At 42.2% G+C, this 19,983-nt stretch overlaps 2 protein-coding genes across 7 annotated transcripts; one reads left to right on the forward strand and one right to left on the reverse strand.

The window, feature by feature from the left end:
- The first annotated feature begins 1,048 nt into the window (after positions 1-1,048).
- rps6kb1a (ribosomal protein S6 kinase b, polypeptide 1a) lies at positions 1,049-14,854 on the forward strand. Of its 5 annotated transcripts, none has more exons than XM_005463011.4 (15): positions 1,049-1,344; positions 2,378-2,387; positions 3,152-3,237; positions 4,725-4,793; positions 5,327-5,474; positions 5,569-5,626; positions 6,746-6,846; positions 7,008-7,098; positions 7,188-7,278; positions 7,398-7,505; positions 7,616-7,678; positions 7,759-7,836; positions 7,931-8,038; positions 10,364-10,476; positions 11,841-14,854. In XM_005463011.4, exons 1-15 carry the CDS (start codon positions 1,273-1,275, stop codon positions 12,103-12,105), a joined length of 1,461 nt encoding a protein of 486 aa, XP_005463068.1. In that variant the 5' UTR covers positions 1,049-1,272; the 3' UTR covers positions 12,106-14,854. The 5 variants fall into 5 exon arrangements, with proteins under 5 accessions (XP_005463068.1, XP_005463069.1, XP_003458084.1 ...); XM_005463012.4 differs by having other exon boundaries at positions 1,050-1,344; positions 3,117-3,237; XM_003458036.5 differs by having other exon boundaries at positions 1,051-1,344; positions 2,378-2,421; positions 3,117-3,237.
- rnft1 (ring finger protein, transmembrane 1) lies at positions 14,710-19,232 on the reverse strand. 2 transcript variants are annotated; one of them, XM_019363904.2, is made up of 9 exons: positions 19,025-19,232; positions 18,092-18,616; positions 17,934-18,010; positions 17,748-17,848; positions 17,466-17,619; positions 17,208-17,366; positions 16,952-17,017; positions 16,750-16,851; positions 14,710-15,437 (listed from the first exon to the last, which is right to left on the reverse strand). In XM_019363904.2, the coding sequence occupies exons 2-9, from the start codon at positions 18,498-18,500 to the stop codon at positions 15,303-15,305; spliced, it is 1,203 nt and encodes a 400-aa protein (XP_019219449.1). In that variant the 5' UTR covers positions 18,501-18,616; positions 19,025-19,232; the 3' UTR covers positions 14,710-15,302. The 2 variants fall into 2 exon arrangements, with proteins under 2 accessions (XP_019219449.1, XP_003458098.2); XM_003458050.5 differs by having other exon boundaries at positions 18,092-18,546; positions 19,025-19,231.
- Positions 19,233-19,983: the final 751 nt, after the last annotated feature.

A 19,983-nucleotide genomic window follows, 5' to 3' on the forward strand; every position in this document is an offset into this window, starting at 1 on the left:
TTTCTATCTGTTACCTGTGAACTTTTAAATTTACTGTTATACACAAAAGCTGATTTTAAACTGGAAAGCATTATATATATATATATATGTGTGTGTGTGTATATATATATATATATGTATATATATATATATATATATATATATATACACACACATATATATACACACACACAACTTGACTCATTCACACCTCCAGCCCTTTTTCCTGTGTCAGTCTATTTAAGTGCTTTCTGTCTAACATTCACATGCATTCATACTCCAATGGTTGCATTGGAGGGCAGCTTGGGGTCAGTTGGCAGACTGGAGCTGGGAGCACACAGAGATCGACCCATAGACCGTCGGTGACCTGCTCTACCCCCTGAGCTATGCCACCAGCTGAGCTACACCACCTGGTGGTCAACCACCACTAGTTTTAGTGGTTGAATTTTATGTTTGGTCCATTTCTGATTTCTCAGAGAAGTCCAGTGTCACTGGACTTTGCATGACCCCATTTACATGATCAGATTATGATGAATGTGACTGTCTGTACTGCAAGTTTGGAAAGCAGCAAAAGGAAGCTCTGCTAAGTGGAGGACTGCAAATTCTTACAATCTGCTGTTGTGAGTAGGCTAAAATAAAAAAAAAGGGGCTTACCTTTGTTATCTGACCTTTGTTTGGTGAGTATGTAAAGTTAGTGTTAGATTATGATTTGGGTTAGGCATGGAGCGCTACTGTGTCACATGACACAATTTTTGATAAAAAAAAAAAAAAAGCCACTCCAAGTCTAAAACTATCATCTATATTTTTAGGAAAAAAACCCCACAGGAAATGAAATACATTCTCTCATAAACATGTATTATAAATAAGTTTTTATGCAAATCTTTAAATACAATTCAAATGTAATTTGCACAGACTGAAAAAAAATCCACCTTTACTTTAATATTAATATATTAATATATATTTATTCGTTCATTTATTTATTTTTCTTATTAGTGTGTGTTTGTTTGTTTATGTTGGGACATCTGACCACATTCCCTCTTTCAGTTACTTGATTTATTTTCCTGATCTGCCGTTACTGGAACTCTTTCCTGATGTTTTCGCCCAGCCCGAGCAGAGTAGTGCCGCTGGCCGACGCTAGAGGCTCTTTTTGTTGCTGCTGTTCGATTCCTGTGTTGTTTTGGTTGGTGAGCCCATGCTTTCTGCTGTAGCCGGTTGTAACGGTGATGGCTCTCACATGAGGTGACGGAGCGGGCCTGTGTTTTGTCATTAAACGCCAAGTAAGGTGTCGCGGCCATGGCCGCGGTTTTTGACATCGATTTGGATCAACCGGATGAGAATGTCTCTGACGAAGAATTTGAGGATGGGGTGAGTTGATGCTAACGCTAAGGCTAATGTCCCTGCTGTTAGCCAGTTAGCTAGAACTTAGCAGCTCCGAGGCCTAAGTTGCTAACACCGGTACCCATGTATCCATTATCGGACACATCATCGTTCACTCTTTTCCCGCGTATTAATGTGCTTTCATGTACAACGTTAGCTACAATGAAATTAAACATTCCAGTTACATTTTCTGAATTTTACTTAAAGTCTTGGACGTTGAACAGTATGGCTTAAGTTAAGGTGACCAGCCCTCAAGTACATAAGGTTATTCTTCAGTTGAAAGTATACAAGCAGAGAAGATATCAACGCCGGAGTGTAAATAAATAGAAAAGAAGGTAAAATGTCAGCATTGTGGAAAAAAAAGCATAACGAAAGCTAAACAATAGCAATTGACGGTGTAGTAGCTAGGGCGTAAGGGGTTATCCGATAATGGAGCTATGAGCGACAACGCTCTTAATCGGCATTCTTTGAGGGATGCTCTTATTGCCGTGTAACTATGCTATATCTGCGGTTTGTTAGCTACTTTAATTTAATCAATAGTGTATCCCTTTCTGACCTTTTTTAAAAAAAAAAAAAAATAATAATAATAATAATAATAATAATGATACAAATAAATAATACTCCAGCCGACCAACAACAGGCTGAAATGCTACAGGAGCTAGCATCACTGCAGGTAAGAGGATCACACTTTTGCTAGCCTTCCCACCGCGGTGTGATGTTAACGCGAGGCTACGAGTCTGCTGTCGTCGCTGCGTTCCTGGTTATTAGTTTCATTTAAAACTGATAGTGTTAGACATACAGCATGTCCCTGCTTAACTGTATTGGTTAGCCGTGAGGCTGTCCTAACTTTCAGTGAACTAGGCTAATAAAAATATATCGCTAGAAAATGAAAAAACCTCTGTTAGTAAAAGAACATATAAAAGTCTGTAATGTACCTGCGATTGATTCAGACTCCCTAGTAAAGAACAGTTCTCCCTCGCATTCCTGTGTGCCTAAATGTTGTGTCCCCTTTTGTTTCCAGGGGCAGCTCAGTGAGTACATGGAGCAGTGCAGTAGCTTTGATTTGTGAGTATAAGCGATGTTGTGATTCACTGTGGTTCGAAAAAGGGAACAAACTATTTTTTTCTTATTTGGATGCGTGGGAGTCAACATTTTAGGATCTGGGAATGACCTAAATCCCGTCATAGCTGTTTTTAAATTGGTATAAGAACCAACCAATTTTAAGCGAACTTGATTGTACTTATGAGCCATAAGAAATTTGCGACTAAACTTAATGGAAAACTAACATAAGTTATGTAGTGCCAGACCATAACAACCCTCTGTAGCAGGGTTGTTATGTTTTCTAATGCTGGGTTGCCCATTAAAGTGAACTCAAACCTGGTACCTTTGAGAGCCATTCATGTATCCAGGTGGAGACCTGTGGTGCTGTGTGAAGCAGCATTTAGCTGGTAAAACAATCGATGCAATCTATGATAATCCTGTTTGGGTTCTTTGTTCTCACTTGGAAATATCTGAGGGATCTTTGTGTGGAAGTGCTTTAGCAGTGGGCACTGATCTCACTCAGCCAGTCCCCCCTCCCCCCCAAAAATATACATAAAAATAAATAAATATAAAACTAGCACCACAAAAAGTCCAGCACTCATCCATACTTCTGCTGTGTGTCCTGGAAAATGCTAACAGTGTTGTGCAAAACATTCTGAACCTGTGTTTCATCCTTACTTTCTTATCGTCTTTATTTATTTTTTGCTCTGTTTTGCCAGTAACATGGATGACTGTGAGAAGTTTGAAATTTCAGAGAACAGCGTGAACAAGGGAACAGAGCAGATCAGGCCCGAATGCTTTGAGCTGCTGAAAGTTTTGGGAAAAGGTGGCTATGGAAAGGTGAGGACTCAAGACTCTCAAGTCGACATTTCTCTCTGACACATGTTTTCCCTCCTCCTTTTATTGACTGCTTTTGACTTGAAAGTTAGGGTTTGGAAAGGCTTAACTTAAATGTTTATATTCGCATGTATTTGATGCAGCGTTAATTTAAAAAAACAAAACAAAAACCCTTTGCTTTTAAAATCGTGTAAAATGCAACTTATTTTTCTTAGCCTGGGACCTGGTGTCACATTACCAGTATGTGTGGGAGGCATTGCAGATGTCTTGAAATTCCAGTGGGTGGAATGGGAAATTTGGCAATAGTTTACAGTGTCATTGTTGTTTATCAACAGCCCTCCAATTCCCACAAATATCTAGCAATTTTTTTCCTGTGGTAGGAAGAAAAAAAATCCTGTTTCACCTTTACTGTAAGCTCTTGAAGCAAAGAAGTAGAAGCCTTTACTTGCATAGACATAAAGCATCAAAGTAATCTGTCTGCAGCCCCTTGTATCTAATCTTAAGACAAATGGAGATTTTAAAGATGAGTGCACATTATGGGTTCTGCCTTATTTTTGTGGATGTAGAGCTCTGGAACTTCCCTGATGTTTCGTTGCTAAACTTGACAATGACAGAGCACATTAGTTATTTTGGAAACATTTTTCACTTAGCAAGCAGATGCATGACTTGCTCTGTCTGAAGTGGTTTTGCCTGAGATGACAACAAAGTCATTTTCCGTAACTTGGGACTTACTTAGAATTATGAGATAATACCGTTTTATTAAGAAAAAAAAGAAGAAAAATGTAGCACATTGCCAGCTCTTTTGATATCATTGTCATGTTGCATAATTTTGCAAAAGTTTCTTGGTATTTTTAACTGAGGGTCAGAACTCAAGCCTTTGCTTATACGAAGTAAGAACAGATCATTTTAGTCTTATTTTTTAAGAGTAAAGACAATGATTTTGAAATTCATACCTGAACGATTGAATTTGTGAGTGTCTCAAATGTATAATTTTTCCAAATTCAAAATATCTGGACCCCACAGCCAAAGGATAAGTGACAGTACATTCATCGTAGCTTTTGAAAAGGTGGTATTAAAAAGTCTCAAATAAACTACAACAGTCACATGCTTAAGCAATAATGTTAGCTATAAAATCATCTTATATCTCTCTGGAAGCTGTCAGCAGAAGTTCAAGATATTCAAACTAACATATAGATTCAGTCAGTCAGACCCAGGGGCAAGCATTGCCATTACGTCTGCTCTCACTGTGCAGATGTCACAGTGAGAGCAGCGTTTCATTCTGGGCGTTATGATCTTAGTTCCATGCCAGAGTGCGGGGGAGTGCTGCACATATTTGATGTAACATTAAATAAATCTGTGTTGTATCACTGCTGCTTGTCTTTCAGGAAATGCATTTCTTTCTTTGTGCGGTTTCATCTTAGATTAAATTTGATGAACCTTGTAGCACCCCTCCTTAGATGTCTTTATACAAATGTAAATTATTTTTGCAGGTGTTTCAGGTTCGGAAGGTATCGGGTGCCACCTCTGGGAAAATATTTGCTATGAAAGTTTTAAAGAAGGTGAGTAAATCCACGTGCATGTACTCAAGTCGGGTTCATTCGTAGAAACTGGCCTGTGTCTGCATACACAATCAGTGTGGTGTTGCAGAGTTGATGTCCGAGTGCTCCCTACGTAAGCACGAGTATCAATAGCTACGAGTCCGGAGCAGATGATCTGAGTATGATATACTCTTACGCTGAGCTTTGAAGCCAGAAACTAAGTACAAACCAACCTAAAATAATGGCACCAGGCTTTTTTCTCATGCAACCTCAGAGCTGCTGCTTCTGTTCAGCTTGCCTCCTCTCTGCAGTCGACACAGAGCTAATGTCTGGCTCTCCTTGAAAAACCAGCTCATATTCCCCGAAGCCTGAAGTTTCGCTTAATGACTGTTTATTAGCTTAATGAGACTTAGCTGTAGCTACCATCCTGGCATCCCGGTTCCCACTCTGCCTCTGCAGCTGATGTTTTAAAGGTTTCGTGCTAGCTAATGGGGTAAGATTTATTGCCCAAATAGCTTCACACCCCTGCACTGTGCTTTTCTGTCCCTTGCCAGGCTATGATTGTGCGTAACGCGAAAGACACCGCCCACACCAAAGCCGAGAGGAACATTTTGGAGGAGGTTAAACATCCGTTCATTGTTGACCTGATCTATGCCTTCCAGACGGGGGGAAAGTTGTACCTCATCCTTGAGTATCTTAGCGGTGAGGAGGAATTCCCAGTCATTCTATCAGTGCAGCTCCTCACTCCCAGTGTGAATACATTTGAACGATGAGTTTTTGTATGTGGTAACTGTAGGCGGGGAGCTGTTCATGCAGCTGGAAAGAGAGGGAATCTTCATGGAGGACACAGCATGGTGAGTTGGTCTGTTGCTGTTAAACCCTCGATCGTCTTTTTTGGGTTAGTTTAGTTTACTGTGCTCATAGTATGCACAGCTGCAAGCTTTCATTATCACGAACAAAGCCAGTGTCCAATGAAAACAAGGACAAGTGGAAATATCATCCCTAAAAATCCTTACGTACCATGTGTGACATATAAAAACAAATAAATTTGACATGTTATGCACACGCTGTACGCAAACATGAGTAGGTGCAAGTTGGCACTTATTAATATCCACTTTCACCAAAAACCGAGATGACAGTCTGAGAGGAACATTTTCTACATTCATACAATTTGTTGTTTTTGACCAGACGTCTGAAGTTGTGTGTTTTGTTTGTTCCACACACTAACTCCTGTGACTGTAATGCTGTGACTACCAGCTTGCTGAACAGATTGATTTGCTGCTTCATACAGTATTTGCATCTTTACATTAACTAAAATATTAACTTGCCTGTTTGCATATTTCATGATCAGCACCGTGATTTTAGACTGTTAAACCACAGAAGAGGCATCTTAACACCCAGTGATGTGACTTTATGATTCACATTTGGTCAAAAACGGGTTCTCCAAAATATTTCTAGGAATAAAACAAAGAGACAAACGGTAGCTGCTTGTGTTCTGATCGGAGCAGACGGACGTATTTAAACTGTAGCCCCAAAAAGCATCACAAGGACAGAATTGACATCGAGGAAATTGGCACACGGGGGAGTTTAAAGTTTGAGGAACTGACTTGCGTGAAGGGAGGCAGATAGGTGACTCTGTTTCTCAGACCCTGAGCTGGAACAGTAGGACTGTTCAGCTGGAACAGTGACTGAATGCTTGCAGTATGTGTCCTTTTGTTTTATAAACACAGTCTGTAGATGACGGTGGAGACTCCACGAACCAAAGTGCTGAACAAATAAGGGTTAGTAGTATTCCTAGAATAATGAAAGAGACACTGAGTGCAGAAAGGCACAGGAGTGTAAACATTACATCATAATGTGGGCAAAAAATGAATGTGTGTAAATATAGAAGAGTAATGAGGAAAAATGGATAGAAATGTCAATGCATTTGTCTAAATATGGGACCTGCGTTGTTTTTCTTTTTCTGTTGACAGTTTCTACCTGGCCGAGATCTCAATGGCGCTGGGTCACCTGCACCAAAAAGGCATCATCTACAGGGACTTAAAACCTGAGAACATCATGCTCAATAACAACGGTACTGAAACACTAGGAGCTGCTTACTAAACGTCCGACCTAGATACATGTCCTTCACCAACTGAGATTTTCTTGCAGAAATCTTCTGTTTGTTTTGCATTCAACTTTTAAAACACAACTTTGAACCTTCTAACGTGTCCTCTGTACGCATCCACCTTCTAGGACACGTGAAGCTGACGGATTTCGGCCTATGCAAAGAGTCCATCCACGATGGAACAGTCACCCACACCTTCTGCGGCACTATCGAGTACATGTATGGCAAACAGTTTGATGATTTACATACACATCAGGACATTCATGCCTCTTGTTTGACACGCCTTCTCCTCCTCTCTTCTTCTTCAGGGCTCCAGAGATCCTGATGAGGAGTGGACATAATCGTGCTGTGGACTGGTGGAGTCTGGGAGCTCTCATGTACGACATGCTGACAGGAGCAGTAAGTACGAACCAGTCAACTTCTTAATGCCGTAACTAATGCAAGTAACCGGAACCGTTACTCACAGCGTCCTTATCGTGCTGCTCGGCTAATGTTTCCAATCTGCTGCTGTTCCTCAGCCTCCGTTCACCGGTGAAAACCGAAAGAAGACCATAGACAAAATCTTAAAATGTAAACTCAGCCTCCCACCTTACCTCACGCAAGAAGCCAGGGACCTTCTGAAAAAGGTGAGCTGTTAAAGCCTTGCTCCTCCCCGCACGCTTCACACGCCATGTTGTGTCTCGTTAAAAAGCACTGATCTGCTGTCAAAAATAGAAATATTTTTGTTTTTTTCTAGTTGCTGAAAAGAAACGCCTCGTTGCGACTCGGGGGCGGTCCAGGAGATGCAGCTGAAGTCCAGGTAGGCATCACTTCAGATGGAGCTTGAAAAATACATTTTAAAAAAACACACAGACACAAAACAGCTGTCATGTTTCCTAGGCCCATACGTTCTTCCGCCATATAAATTGGGACGACCTCCTTGCTCGCAAAGTAGAGCCTCCATTTAAACCATTTCTGGTGAGTTTGTCTTCCACACAGAGATGTCCTGTGTAATGTGGCCATGAAGATCATTAACTAACTTGATTATTATTATTATTTTATTTTTTTACAGCAATCAGCTGATGATGTCAGCCAGTTTGACTCCAAGTTCACCAGTCAGACTCCAGTGGACAGCCCCGATGACTCCATGCTCAGCGAAAGTGCCAATCAAGTCTTCCTGGTGTGTAACTGGTGCCTTTTACTCTGTGAAGGGAGTAATCCTCGATGATAAGTCACTCATGTGATAGGAGTCAAAGGACAAACAACTGCTTTGCTTTTAATGTGACCACTTGCTAAAGAAAACCTGACCGCAGTGCAAGTACACTCACCGGCCACTTCATTAGTTACACCTTGCAAGTGTTAGTGAACCTTCAGAACTGACTTAGTTCTCTGTGGTAACTCAACAAGGTGCTGGCCCACATTGACAGGATAGCATCACACAGCTGCTGCATCTGTGATGCGACTCTCGTTTCAACACATCCCGACTCTGTCGGGTCGAGTCTGGTCAGTCTTCTCCGGCATCAGCAGAGAATGGCTGCTTACTGGATTATTTTCTGTTGTTTTGGACCACTCTCTGTAAACTCAGGAGATGATGGTGTGGGAAAGTCCCAGCAGATCAGCAGTTTCTCAAATATACCCGGACCAGCCCATCTGGCACCGGCAACCACATTCAAAGTCACTTAAATCACCTTTCTGCCCCGTTCTGATGCTCCGTTTGAACCTCGCACTTCATGTTGACCGTGTGTATGACTTTAGCGTCAATTCAATTCAATTCAATTCAATTTTATTTACACAGCGCCAAATCACAACAAAAGTCGCCTCAAGGCGCTTTATATTGTACAGTAGATAGCACAATAATACATACAAAGAAAAACCCAACAATCATATGACCCCCTATGAGCAAGCACTTTGGCGACAGTGGGAAGGAAAAACTCCCTTTTAACAGGAAGAAACCTCCGGCAGAACCAGGCTCAGGGAGGGGCGGGGCCATCTGCTGTGATTGGTTGGGGTGAAAGAAGGAAGACAGGATAAAGACATGCTGTGGAAGAGAGACAGAGATTAATAACAGATATGATTCGATGCAGAGAGGTCTATTAACACATAGTGAGTGAGAAAGGTGACTGGAAAGGAAAAACTCAATGCATCATGGGAATCCCCGGCAGCCTACGTCTATTGCAGCATAACTAAGGGAGGATTCAGGGTCACCTGGTCCAGCCCTAACTATATGCTTTAGCAAAAAGGAAAGTTTGAAGCCTAATCTTGAAAGTAGAGATAGTGTCTGTCTCCTGAATCCAAACTGGAAGCTGGTTCCACAGAAGAGGGGCCTGAAAACTGAAGGCTCTGCCTCCCATTCTACTTTTAAATACTCTAGGAACAACAAGTAGGCCTGCAGTGTGAGAGCGAAGTGCTCTAATAGGGTGATATGGTACTACAAGGTCATTAAGATAAGATGGGGCCTGATTATTTAAGACCTTGTATGTGAGGAGCAGGATTTTGAATTCAATTCTGGATTTAACAGGAAGCCAATGAAGGGAAGCCAAAACAGGAGAAATCTGCTCTCTCTTTCTAGTCCCTGTCAGGACTCTTGCTGCAGCATTTTGGATCAGCTGAAGGCTTTTCAGGGAGTTTTTAGGACATCCTGATAATAAAGAATTACAGTAGTCCAGCCTGGAAGTAATAAATGCATGAACTAGTTTTTCAGCATCACTCTGAGACAGGATATTTCTAACTTTAGAGATGTTGCACAAATGGAGGAAAGCAGTCTTACATATTTGTTTAATATGTGCGTTGAAGGACATGTCCTGGTCAAAAATGACTCCAAGGTTCCTCACGGTGTTACTGGAGGCCAAGGTAATGCCATCCAGAGTAAGAATCTGCTTAGATACCATATTTCTAAGAGTTTCAGGGCCGAGTACAATAACCTCAGCGAATGAGCGAGTTGCTGCCCTGCCATTGGCTGATTAGTTATGTGCACTAATTAGCAGTTGGGACAGGTATACCTGACAGAGTGGTGGGTGAGCGTATAATAATGCTGCAGGGTAAGATCTATGAAAGACGACTCATAACCTGCATGTCAGTGTTTCGTTCGGTCATCGTTTGTGGTCAGATGATGTAAGGTAGGAAAAAGCTAAATATCTGGTGCAAAGCTGATGTTGCTAAATTTACGCAGACGGAGAGTTTTTAATAGAAAACGGTGCACTGACTGTTTCTGTGTTGTCTGAAAACTTGCAAACAGCAGCTAGTTCTGGACATACTGGGTTTTTTTTGTTTTGTTTTTTTCCCCCTTTTCGACAAGTGGGTCTTACGAGAACCAGTTAATGCGTCCCATCTGGTTTAATCCTGTTGGTTTTCCTGGAAGCTTCACTCACTGTTCCACCACATTGCATGATATGGTTTACTCAGCATTTCATTGCTCATCATCAGCTGTGGGTTGTTTTTGGAAAGACGATCTTTGAAGAAGTGGGCTTAGATCTCTTTCTGTTTTTGTCCTCCACCCCTTCCCCAGGGTTTCACATATGTAGCCCCATCTGTGCTTGAAAACGTCAAAGAGAAGTTCTCCTTTGAGCCAAAGGTCCGCTCACCGCGAAAGTTCCCGGGAAGCCCGAGAACACCTGTGAGGTAACGGCATGTTGTTTTTGTCTCCGGATCTGTTGAATTTCACTGGTCATTTAAAAATCTTTCCCAAAACAAGTCTTCACCCTGATGACTCACTTGCTGACCTTGTGAATAGCTTAAATTTGCTTGGCTAACAGTAAGGCTTTTAAAGTCAATAAAGCTTAAATAAGGGAGAACAGGGATTGAATTAAAAATAAATGGATAGAGAAGGTGAGGGACGTTTTGGAGTTTTTGGGGTAATTGTACACATCCTTTCATGTCTAAGGTTTTATGAATAAGAACATTAAAAAAAACAACCTTAAAATGATTTATATACAACCTCAGATGAACAACAACACAAAACAATTTGAAGCCAGAATGCAGAATCAGTGGATGGTACTCCCTTACTGCTCCCATTAAAACCGTAATTAGCCAGATGCTGCTGATCAAATGCAGTTGACTGATCATCAGTAAGTGTTGAGCACCACTATAAAGGCAGATGTTTTGGCAGTTTGCTGGTCTTGAGCATTCATGTGTGTGTTAACACCGTGCCAAGGAGGAACAGTTGTTGCTGCCCATGAGTTTTGGAAGGGTTACAAGACCATTTCCAAATAATTTCAAGTCCATCGTTCTACTGTGGGAAAGATTATTCCCAAGTAGGAAATGTTCAGCACAACTGTCATTGTACCCAGGAAAGCCACGCCAAGGTCAGTCCATGCACTACCTAAGAGCCACATCTCAGACTCGACAGGGAAAGTTCATAATAGTACAGTTAGAAAAAAGGAAAGGTTGTAAGGACAAGGCTTTTCTCCAGAGAAGAACATGGCAGCACGGCTTAGACTGCAAATTCGTATCTGTGCACGCCACAAAACCTCTGGAACAATGTTCCAAAATGAAGATGTCTGGCAACAAACAAACAGAGAATAACGCCATAAACCACCGGCCGAGCATGGTGGTAGAGGGATAATGATTTGGGCTTGTTTTGCACCAACTATGGAACTCCTGTGTACCAAAGTATTCTTGAGCCAAATATGCAGCTTTCTGACAGCTAAAGCTTGGCTTAAATCGGTCCTTTCATAGGACACATCAGGAAACCTACATCCAAATGTCTCAAAAAGAAAACACTAAAGATGGTTTAATGACCCGGTCAAAGTCCAGACCTGTGACTGAAGAGAGCTTAAACGACTGGAAGTCTTACTGAACTGAAGCAACGTTGTGTCATGTTGTTGTTTATTCTCAGGTTGTATTTACCTGTTAAAATGAGTTTCTTCTTCTTAAGTCCTGGTTATGCGATGGTGTGCTTTGGTGTACTTTTTCACGACTGTAGCCGTGTGGTGCATATAACAGCCTTTGAGCCTAATAGAAGTATGTCATATCTTCTTCCTCAGTCCGCTGAAGTTTGCAGGGGGGGACAACTGGCACCGGGGAACTTTGATGACTGGCAGCCCGTCTCTGCTTTCACCCAGCAGCTCGATGGACCAACCCATGGAGGTTTCAGCAGTGGAGCAAATGGACACAAGCGGCAGCGGCTTCACCGAGGCTTCTGCGCCGCTTCCCATCAGGCAGCCTTCAGGCATCAGTGTAGGGCCCTACAAGAAGCAGGCGTACCCCATGAACTCCAAGCGGCCCGAACACCTACGAATGAACCTATGACGCTCGGCTCGCCTACGAACGCCGGCCCTCTTTGAGTGTCCCTTCCTTTTCCTTTTGTCCTTTCAAAGAGACTTGTAGGATTTTTTTTTTTTTTTTTTTTTTTTTTAAATCTGACTGACGCTGTCAACGCCGATCACCAGCTCCTTCCAGCAGCGCCTTCCCCTCCTTGACCGCCTGAAACCTCCTGACTTAGCCTGGGCCTTTTTTTTTTTTTCTTCTTTTTTTCAACTCGCCACAGCTAATCAGCAGTTTATAAATTAGCAGAGCGGTGTGAGAGAGCTGCTCTTCGACAAACTCTGTTCGAACGTGTGCTGAAAAATGCCAGCCGACGAGTGGGCTCAGGTGGCTGAGGTGTACTCACCTGGCATTATCGTATGATTTACTGGTGCTCTTTTATCTTCGAGTCTAGGGTAACGTTACTTGTAGTGTTTACGGCGAGTTTACTCCATCACAGTGAGAAAAAGAGTTCTCCAATAAGGAGCGTTTGTTTCTCCCTCATCGTGACATTTTTTCTGAACAGTCACTCTGTGAAATTTCGGATCACGCTGTCAGTCAGTAGATTTATTGGATAATAGTTTCACAGGGTTAGGTCCTTTATAAAGGACAGTCAGATCGCCTTTGTCACTAGAGCTTAGATGAGGAGTAGGTGAGCGCGCCTGAAGGAAAGCAGCTATAAAAAGACAAGTGAAATTTCAGCCAAGTGCATCACTTCCACCACAGTCGATACCAAATGCTGGCACTGCTTTACTTATCTGACCGGAAGGCTTCCTGTGGGACGCCGATCCAGAAACACGGTTTGTTTCCTTTGTGTTGAATGTAAACAGACTCTAAAAGCCTGTGTGTCACTTAAATCTCCTGCTCTTATTTTTTAACTCATGCAGTCTCATTGCCACTGGCATGGTTGGAAACCAACAAGCATGTTGACCCAAAATACTCTGAGCCAGATTGGTATCACTGCCTTTTTTACTGACATTGGCTGCATTCATGTCTAAGGTGCTGTGAGTGTGCTTTTTGTGCATTGTAACATGGCTTTAAGCGTAAGGGCGTATTAACACACACGTGTATGAATAGACCATCTATTAAGAGTGGGATGTTTGGGCTGTTTGTGCGACATAAAGCTGCTAGATGAGCCTTTGGAGTCAAGCCATTGAACCCTGTCATCCTAAAAATGACCAAAGGTCGGAATCAGATTCCCATAATGCTAATGAAAGCTAAATGAATGACTTCTGTTTTTGTTTTTGACATTGTTCCCTGCAATCCACAAATACTGACTGTAACGTTTGGCCAAAACGAGCTAAAGCTTTGGGGATTTTTCTGGTAATCTTAAAAATGAAAACGTAGGAAAACAACACAGGAAGTTTGCAACTTTTCTACAAATTAACTGTGTAGAAACTTCTTTTGGTTCATGTTTTAGGTTTTACTGACTGAGCTGATGTATTTGGATCATTCCTGTAAACCAGCTGTGTTTAACAGCCGTCACTCCACTCGCTTACTTTGTTTATATTTATTTCAAGTGCCATTGTGGTTCCACTGCGTTGTCTACACTATGCAAACTATGTATTTATTATGTAGTATTATTCACATAGGGCAGCAGAATGTGTAAAAAGTTGATTTGACTTCTGTTGCAATTATAATCGTGTACAGTGTAATTTTATTTCCATAGAAAGTCTTACAAGAACCTCAGATGCAGCTTTTTTTTTTTAATGTTTCAAAAGGCCCGAACGTCTTACAGTATTTATTGCGAGGCATAGTTTCACTTTTAAACTTCTTCATTTTAGACTTTCCTTGCCAAAAACTTGAAGTGTAGTTTTTCTTTTGCAGTGGAAAGATAGATGATGTTATGATGCAAAAACCAATGGGAATGGCACTGTGCCTTTGCTGACAGAGTACATCACGTATGTACAGTTTGCTGTATATTGTAGTTGTGTGAGTGCGTGTGCGCGTGTAAGGCTGGGATTGATTACCAACGCTGACGTCCTGTCATGCCTTTCTAGGATGTGTATATCTTTGTGATCGTGGTCTGAGTGGGAGGTTTGGTGTGACTGTCGTGTCTGAGAGACGGTGATGTAAAAGTGGTGCATTTTGCTTCTGTTCAGGTATGTTTAAGGAGCATTTTACACACAGGTGTTTGAACCATACTTTATCAAGCTTACTTGATAACATGTCTCGAGTTGAAAAGGATGTTTTAGTCACTGGTGGGCATTGAGTAACATTTCTGTTGTGTCGATCCTTCACCTGCCGAACTGTATCATGTACATAATGAAGTTGAAATAAAACATAAATGAACAGAGCCTGTGTCTGAGTCCTGCAGGTGCAACAGAGAGAACGTTTCAGCTTACCTCTGTGATAACGTCCAAGTTTTTTCCCCATAAACTGGAAGCTGTTCATCAGAACTGTTCCACGAATCAAGCCAAGAACTCTTAACTTAGATGTAGATCTTTAATCAGAGTTTATGGATCAGAGCAGATAAAAATAAGTGACATGATTTTTGTACATAAAATAGATGTTTCTCCCAGTCTTTGGTTTTTACAAAAACGGGGCAACGTCAGCCCTGTAAAAAAATAATTTATGTAAATCAGTATCACAATCAATCATCTGCAGTCCCCCAAACAAGCTGAAAGCAAGACGTTTACTGTGTGCACATATGAATGTGTAATTATAACTATGAGTCGTTCCAGAAGGTCAGCTCTGTTTTCAAACTGAACGATACAACTAAAGCAGATGCTTTTATTCAGCGCATTCGTTTGGATGAATGGGAAAAGTTGCGATCACAAATTAAGTAACACTGGACAAGACGGGGATCGGGTGCAAAGGAAAATGCTGTGTGTAATTCTCTTATGCTCCTATATTCACAAAACAGAAAAAACAACTTGGAAGTAATGAAATTTTCATTCTCGAGGAAAGTTTCAAAGACTAAAGGTGAAGAAAAGCAACACAAAGGGAAACGACTTAAATCAAAAAAATACTCGAGGGTGAGAAAATAATTTCTGTGAGAATAATAAATTCTTTGCTGGAGATTTAACAAGAGAAAAAACATAAGAAGCCAGAAACGTGCCTATGGTTGTGTACCTTTACTGACCTCGGCCAGCAAGGAGCCCAGTGTGTATGACATTATCTGTCAGTGGGGCTTGACAGCCACGAAACGTCACAAAATAATACCAGTATCCCACACCTGAACAGCTCCCATCTGCTCCTCATTAATAAATCTGCAGGTGTGGAGACGTGGCTCCATCTCTCCACTTGTAGACCTTCTCTGTGATCACTGTGCGGCAGAGGGGGCAGCTCTTCTCCCGGTTGAACCACAGAGCGATGCATTCGTCACAGAATATGTGCTGCACAGCAGAGAAATGAAAGCACGTCAACACATTTTACACTCAAAAGTGCCTGAAAAGGGCTACTGAACTTCTTCAAGTTTGTTTTAGCTCCTTCGTCACTCTTTACACCAGCTTTGTCCTGATTGGCTGCCCCTTGCAGACTTTTCCAACAGCAGGTGGGGAGCACTTCTATCATCAAGACTTCATAAATAGGCGGTTGTAGCTTTTGTAAAGTAAATAAATAAATAAAGTCGATATGAAGGTACCTTAAATTTGCATTCCTCTAACGACCAGCAGAGGGAGACTCCTGCGGTTGGAAAAAAAAGTCTACAGGAAAATGCTCCCTTTCCTTTTTACCTCACTCGATGCTACTCTGGTGAGTTTATGGTCTCAGTCAGTCCCTTCAAATTTTATTGAATGATTAAAGTTTATTTTGTCAGGTGAAGATTAAAGTTAAACACTGAAACACCATGACGGATGCTCTTCACAGCAGTGAAATGGTGGAAATGGTTGTGTTCATCTTTTATATCAGGGGTGGGGAACTCCAGGCCTCGAGGGCCGGTGTCCTGCAGGTTTTAGACGTGTCCTTGATCCAACACAGCTGATTTAAATGGCTCAATGACCTCCTCAACATGTCCTGAAGTTCTCCAGAGGCCTGGTAATGAACTAATCATGTGATTCAGGTGTGTTGACCCAGGGTGAGCTCTAATTCCTGCAGGACACAGAGTTCCCACCCCTGGTTTATATACAGTCTATGTCACAGTCAGAGCTGTGTTCCTGAAATAAAATCTGACAGGGAACATTTGTACACACTCTGACCTCACCATTTAAAAGTGTTTTACAGAAGCATCAAACATTGTAGCAGGATATACAGGACTGTACTAAAGTCCTGAGCCACCCCTCATTACTTGACATTTTATGAAAAAGTAAACTTTTTATAGATTCAGCTAAAGAAATGGGAACAAATGTCTTGAGACAGGCTGCCAGCAACAAAGTCCCAATAGAAACCATTTCAGCTGGTTCACTGTTGGGGTGTCTGTCATGTGTAGACCTAACACTGATTCACTGGTCTTTGAGTTGGGTGCCTTTTAATGCTTGAGTGACTTACAGTTCAGTCTGAAATTGCTTAATAAACAAACAGAAAAAAGAAATTTAAAAAAAGCATTCCTCTGAAAATGATCACGAACAGGACTGAAAATGAGTAAAAAAGCAGCCAATGTCCAAAGAAACGTCTGGCTCCTTTGGAGCAAATTACAAAGAAATAAGAGGGGACTCAACACTTTAGTGGTAGTGTACAGCAGGCCCTGGAAGTGTGCGCGTGTGGTTTTACCTGACAGAGAAGCGCACGTGGCTCCCTGTACTCTCCCTGACAGATGGGGCAGACATCTCCAGCCTCATTACACTGACTCCTCGTGGCTGCTGTGCCTGTGCACTGAGAAATAACACAGAAACACACTTCAATACGGACACTTCAGCACAATCTGCATTTACTTTTAATTCACAATTTAAATATAAAGCTGTTTAACACTGACCTCGACTCGTAGAAACAGTCTCCCAGTTTTCATTAAAGACGTCCACTGACCATACAATCCTAAAAGCTAAAAGGGAGAGAAAACAACAGTTTTCGTTTCAACAGGAAACAGAACCTTTTTAGCATTTATACTACAAAAAATATATATTATTTTATTCACGGGTGTATGGAAGCTTCAAACGCAATTTCATTGTTTTTTGACAATGACAATAAATATTTGAATTGAATTGAATTGAATTGAAGCTGTAGGATCACACCTTTAGTATGAGGTAGAGCAAAGCCAACAGGACCCCGAGTGTAAGTCCAGGGGTGCCTTCTGTCTCCTGGTAGGTGACTAGGTAGCGGAACCACAGTGGAACAGGCGCTATAGCCTGGTGGACTTGACCCAGTTCCTCAGTCAACATGAGCCACCGCCCCTGGAGAAATAAACTTAAGCTACTGAACCAGCCCTGACAACAGTGCTTTGGTTTTGTTCATTAAGTCAACAATGTCAAAAATAAATCCACAAATCAAACCTGAGTTCGATAGGACACCAGCGAAGAGGGCAGCAGCAAAATAAGGCACTTGATTCCCATGCAGAGGAATTTTATTACAAAGTTGGTGATGCCGACTGCCCAGAGTGTCTCCCAGAAACCCAGCGGCTCAATGGCTGGACTGAGCAGGATGAGGCTATGAGGAGGGGTGACAGTCGGGTTAAACGACATAATGCTCTTCAACAAATCTGATCATACTCCACTTTTAGGTCGGAGACTATATTTCTAGTGATGAGTGAGGTGACACAATGGATCGTGCCTTACCAATGATAAAGTGTCTCTGTGAGAAAGGTGTAGTAAAGCAGTAAGGTGGAGGAGATCAGGAAGAGCAGCAGCCATATGCACTGCAGTTTTGAGTGACGATCCTGCACACAGACAACATGTCGTATTAGGGACTTAATTAATATTCATAAACGCATCACAAATCAAGTTTTTCAGCTGCTCACTCACCTGAAGAAAGACTTGAGTTTGAATGTTTTTATTCACATACAGAAAGGTTGTGAAGAGGCCAATCCCAACTGCTAAACCTGGTAAAGGAAGAGAGACATGATGACATGCCGTCTTGTGCTCACAGCTGTGGTGACACTGTTTTCTTCACTCCTGCTTACCTAGAGCATGTTGGATCACCAGCTTAGCGCACAGTATGACCAGGAAAGGAAGACTCTTTTGGAGCCAGCGGAAGAGACAGCGTAGCTCAGAAAGAGAGGCGCTGGGTTCTCCAGAGTCCAGATCGGACTCGGCCGGGTCAAGCTCGGGCTCTGAACTGGAAGGGGGCGCCCGATTATGTGCGTGTGAATGTGAATGCGAGTGACTGTGGGAGTTGATCCTGCATCTCCTGGATGGGGCACCTCCACTGGACTCTCCGGGGCCACCGGTCATGGGTACTCGTACCTCACCGCTCTCAGGGCTGGAGGCAGCAGCACCACTGACAGGTGCCCTGGTGAAAAGCTCTGGTTGCAGAGTCAGGGATAAACCATTTCCCGCATGACCACCCCGCTCAGTTGAATTAGGCTGCATTACAGTAGGAGACTCCCTCAGTTTCTGTACTCTTCTGGAATCACTCCTAAGACACAAGAGCCTCGGTCAGAGTGTGTCCCGCTGCAGTTACGATCACGGCCATATTTACGTAACAACTGACAGAGAGAACCAACGTAAAGACGTTAATAAAGTGTTATGAAGTAATGAAGGGTTTAGCGCCGTTTATGCTAAAACAGCTGAGACTCCTCACTGACAGTACTGTGGTACTTTGGGGCACGAATGCGACTGGAGATATGTTTTTTTTAGGTTGGCTAAAGTTAACAAAAGTGAATTACTCTGACATTATTTCCACATAACTCATTTCATTATACCAACGTAACTGCCTTAGTTAAAAAAAAAAAAAAACCACACAGACATTTTCAAGTAATAGTAATAAACAAAGTCCAAAGCAGCTTAGTGACAGACCGCTAACAGGTAAAACTGAGCGTTTCCTACACACAGCTCGCCGTTAGCATTAGCAGCTAGCATGTTTTCTCTTAGGCCCCGTCTAAGCTTCAGCTCACCTGTCATTCTGTACCCGGAGTTTCATGGTAGGCTCTGGGTCTCCATCTAGAACAAAAGCCGACCCGCCAAACTAAACAAAAACAAAAAACAAAAAAACAAAAATAAGATGTTAGCTTTCAGGCTAAGCCATAAGCTGCTTGTACAGACATGACGTTGTTTTACGACTGCAGACGTCACGACGTTTTTTTCTAGTTGAGGCGTTTTTTCTAGTTTTTGTAAAATGACGCAACACCTCTATCTAGTGGGATATCCCAGAACTGCAGTCACATGACAGGCATAAAACACACATATGTGTGGTTATGTAGGCGGCTCAGTTTCCAAAGCAGGTTTTAGTTGCTCACAGAAACTGAGATGGTGAATAAAACGTACGCAGCGCAATCAGAGGATTTAGCCTCTGATGTGTCTTTGAGACACTGCATTCCTCTCAGCTCCAGTGCTGCTGCTGATTCTGCTGCTGCAGCCTTGGTGTCTCTTCATTGGACATAATCGGATGTCTTTAAAAGCACTTTGCATTTTGTTATTTGAGCCCGATTGGTTGCAGTACTCTTTTCCTGATCTCAGCTGCATCACTGCTCTGATCACGGATTTTTTTTTCACAGTCACAAGTAGAAAGTCGACCAATATAGAGGTTTATAATTTCACCTTTGCTTATGATCTGGATTTCAGATCACTTTGAAAGTGGAAGAGTGGCTCCAGCAGATTGCAAGCACAACATCTGAGGTCTCTCTCTCCGGAAGAGTTCAACCCGAGGAACTTTGCCTCTATTACTCCAGTGCTCTCTGACTTACATTGGCTGCCTATTAAATTTCGTATTGATTTTAAAGTTCTGCTGCTTACTTTCAAATGCCTAAACAACCTTGCCCCTGACTATCTCACCGACCTCCTCAGTCTCCCAGCCGGTCTTTACGATCTTCCGGTCAGTTACTTCTGGCCCAGCCCAGGCCCCGCCTGAAGACTC

This window comes from Oreochromis niloticus, linkage group LG10, assembly GCF_001858045.2.
Source record: "Oreochromis niloticus isolate F11D_XX linkage group LG10, O_niloticus_UMD_NMBU, whole genome shotgun sequence".
NCBI classification, from domain to species: Eukaryota; Metazoa; Chordata; class Actinopteri; order Cichliformes; family Cichlidae; genus Oreochromis; species Oreochromis niloticus.

Excerpts from the sequence above, each read along its gene's own strand:
- rnft1 (XM_003458050.5), bottom strand. The coding sequence starts at position 19,050 with ATGAAACTCCGGGTACAGAATGACAG. Across the intron at positions 18,547-19,024 it reads CTCCGGGTACAGAATGACAG|GAGTGATTCCAGAAGAGTAC; the intron begins GTGAGCTGAAGC and ends CTTGTGTCTTAG. Across the intron at positions 17,367-17,465 it reads TGGTGTCCTATCGAACTCAG|GGGCGGTGGCTCATGTTGAC; the intron begins GTTTGATTTGTG and ends TTATTTCTCCAG.
- rps6kb1a (XM_003458036.5), top strand. The coding sequence starts at position 1,273 with ATGGCCGCGGTTTTTGACATCGATTTGGATCAACCGGATGAGAATGTC. Across the intron at positions 7,506-7,615 it reads CCAGGGACCTTCTGAAAAAG|TTGCTGAAAAGAAACGCCTC; the intron begins GTGAGCTGTTAA and ends GTTTTTTTCTAG. Across the intron at positions 7,837-7,930 it reads CTCCATTTAAACCATTTCTG|CAATCAGCTGATGATGTCAG; the intron begins GTGAGTTTGTCT and ends ATTTTTTTACAG.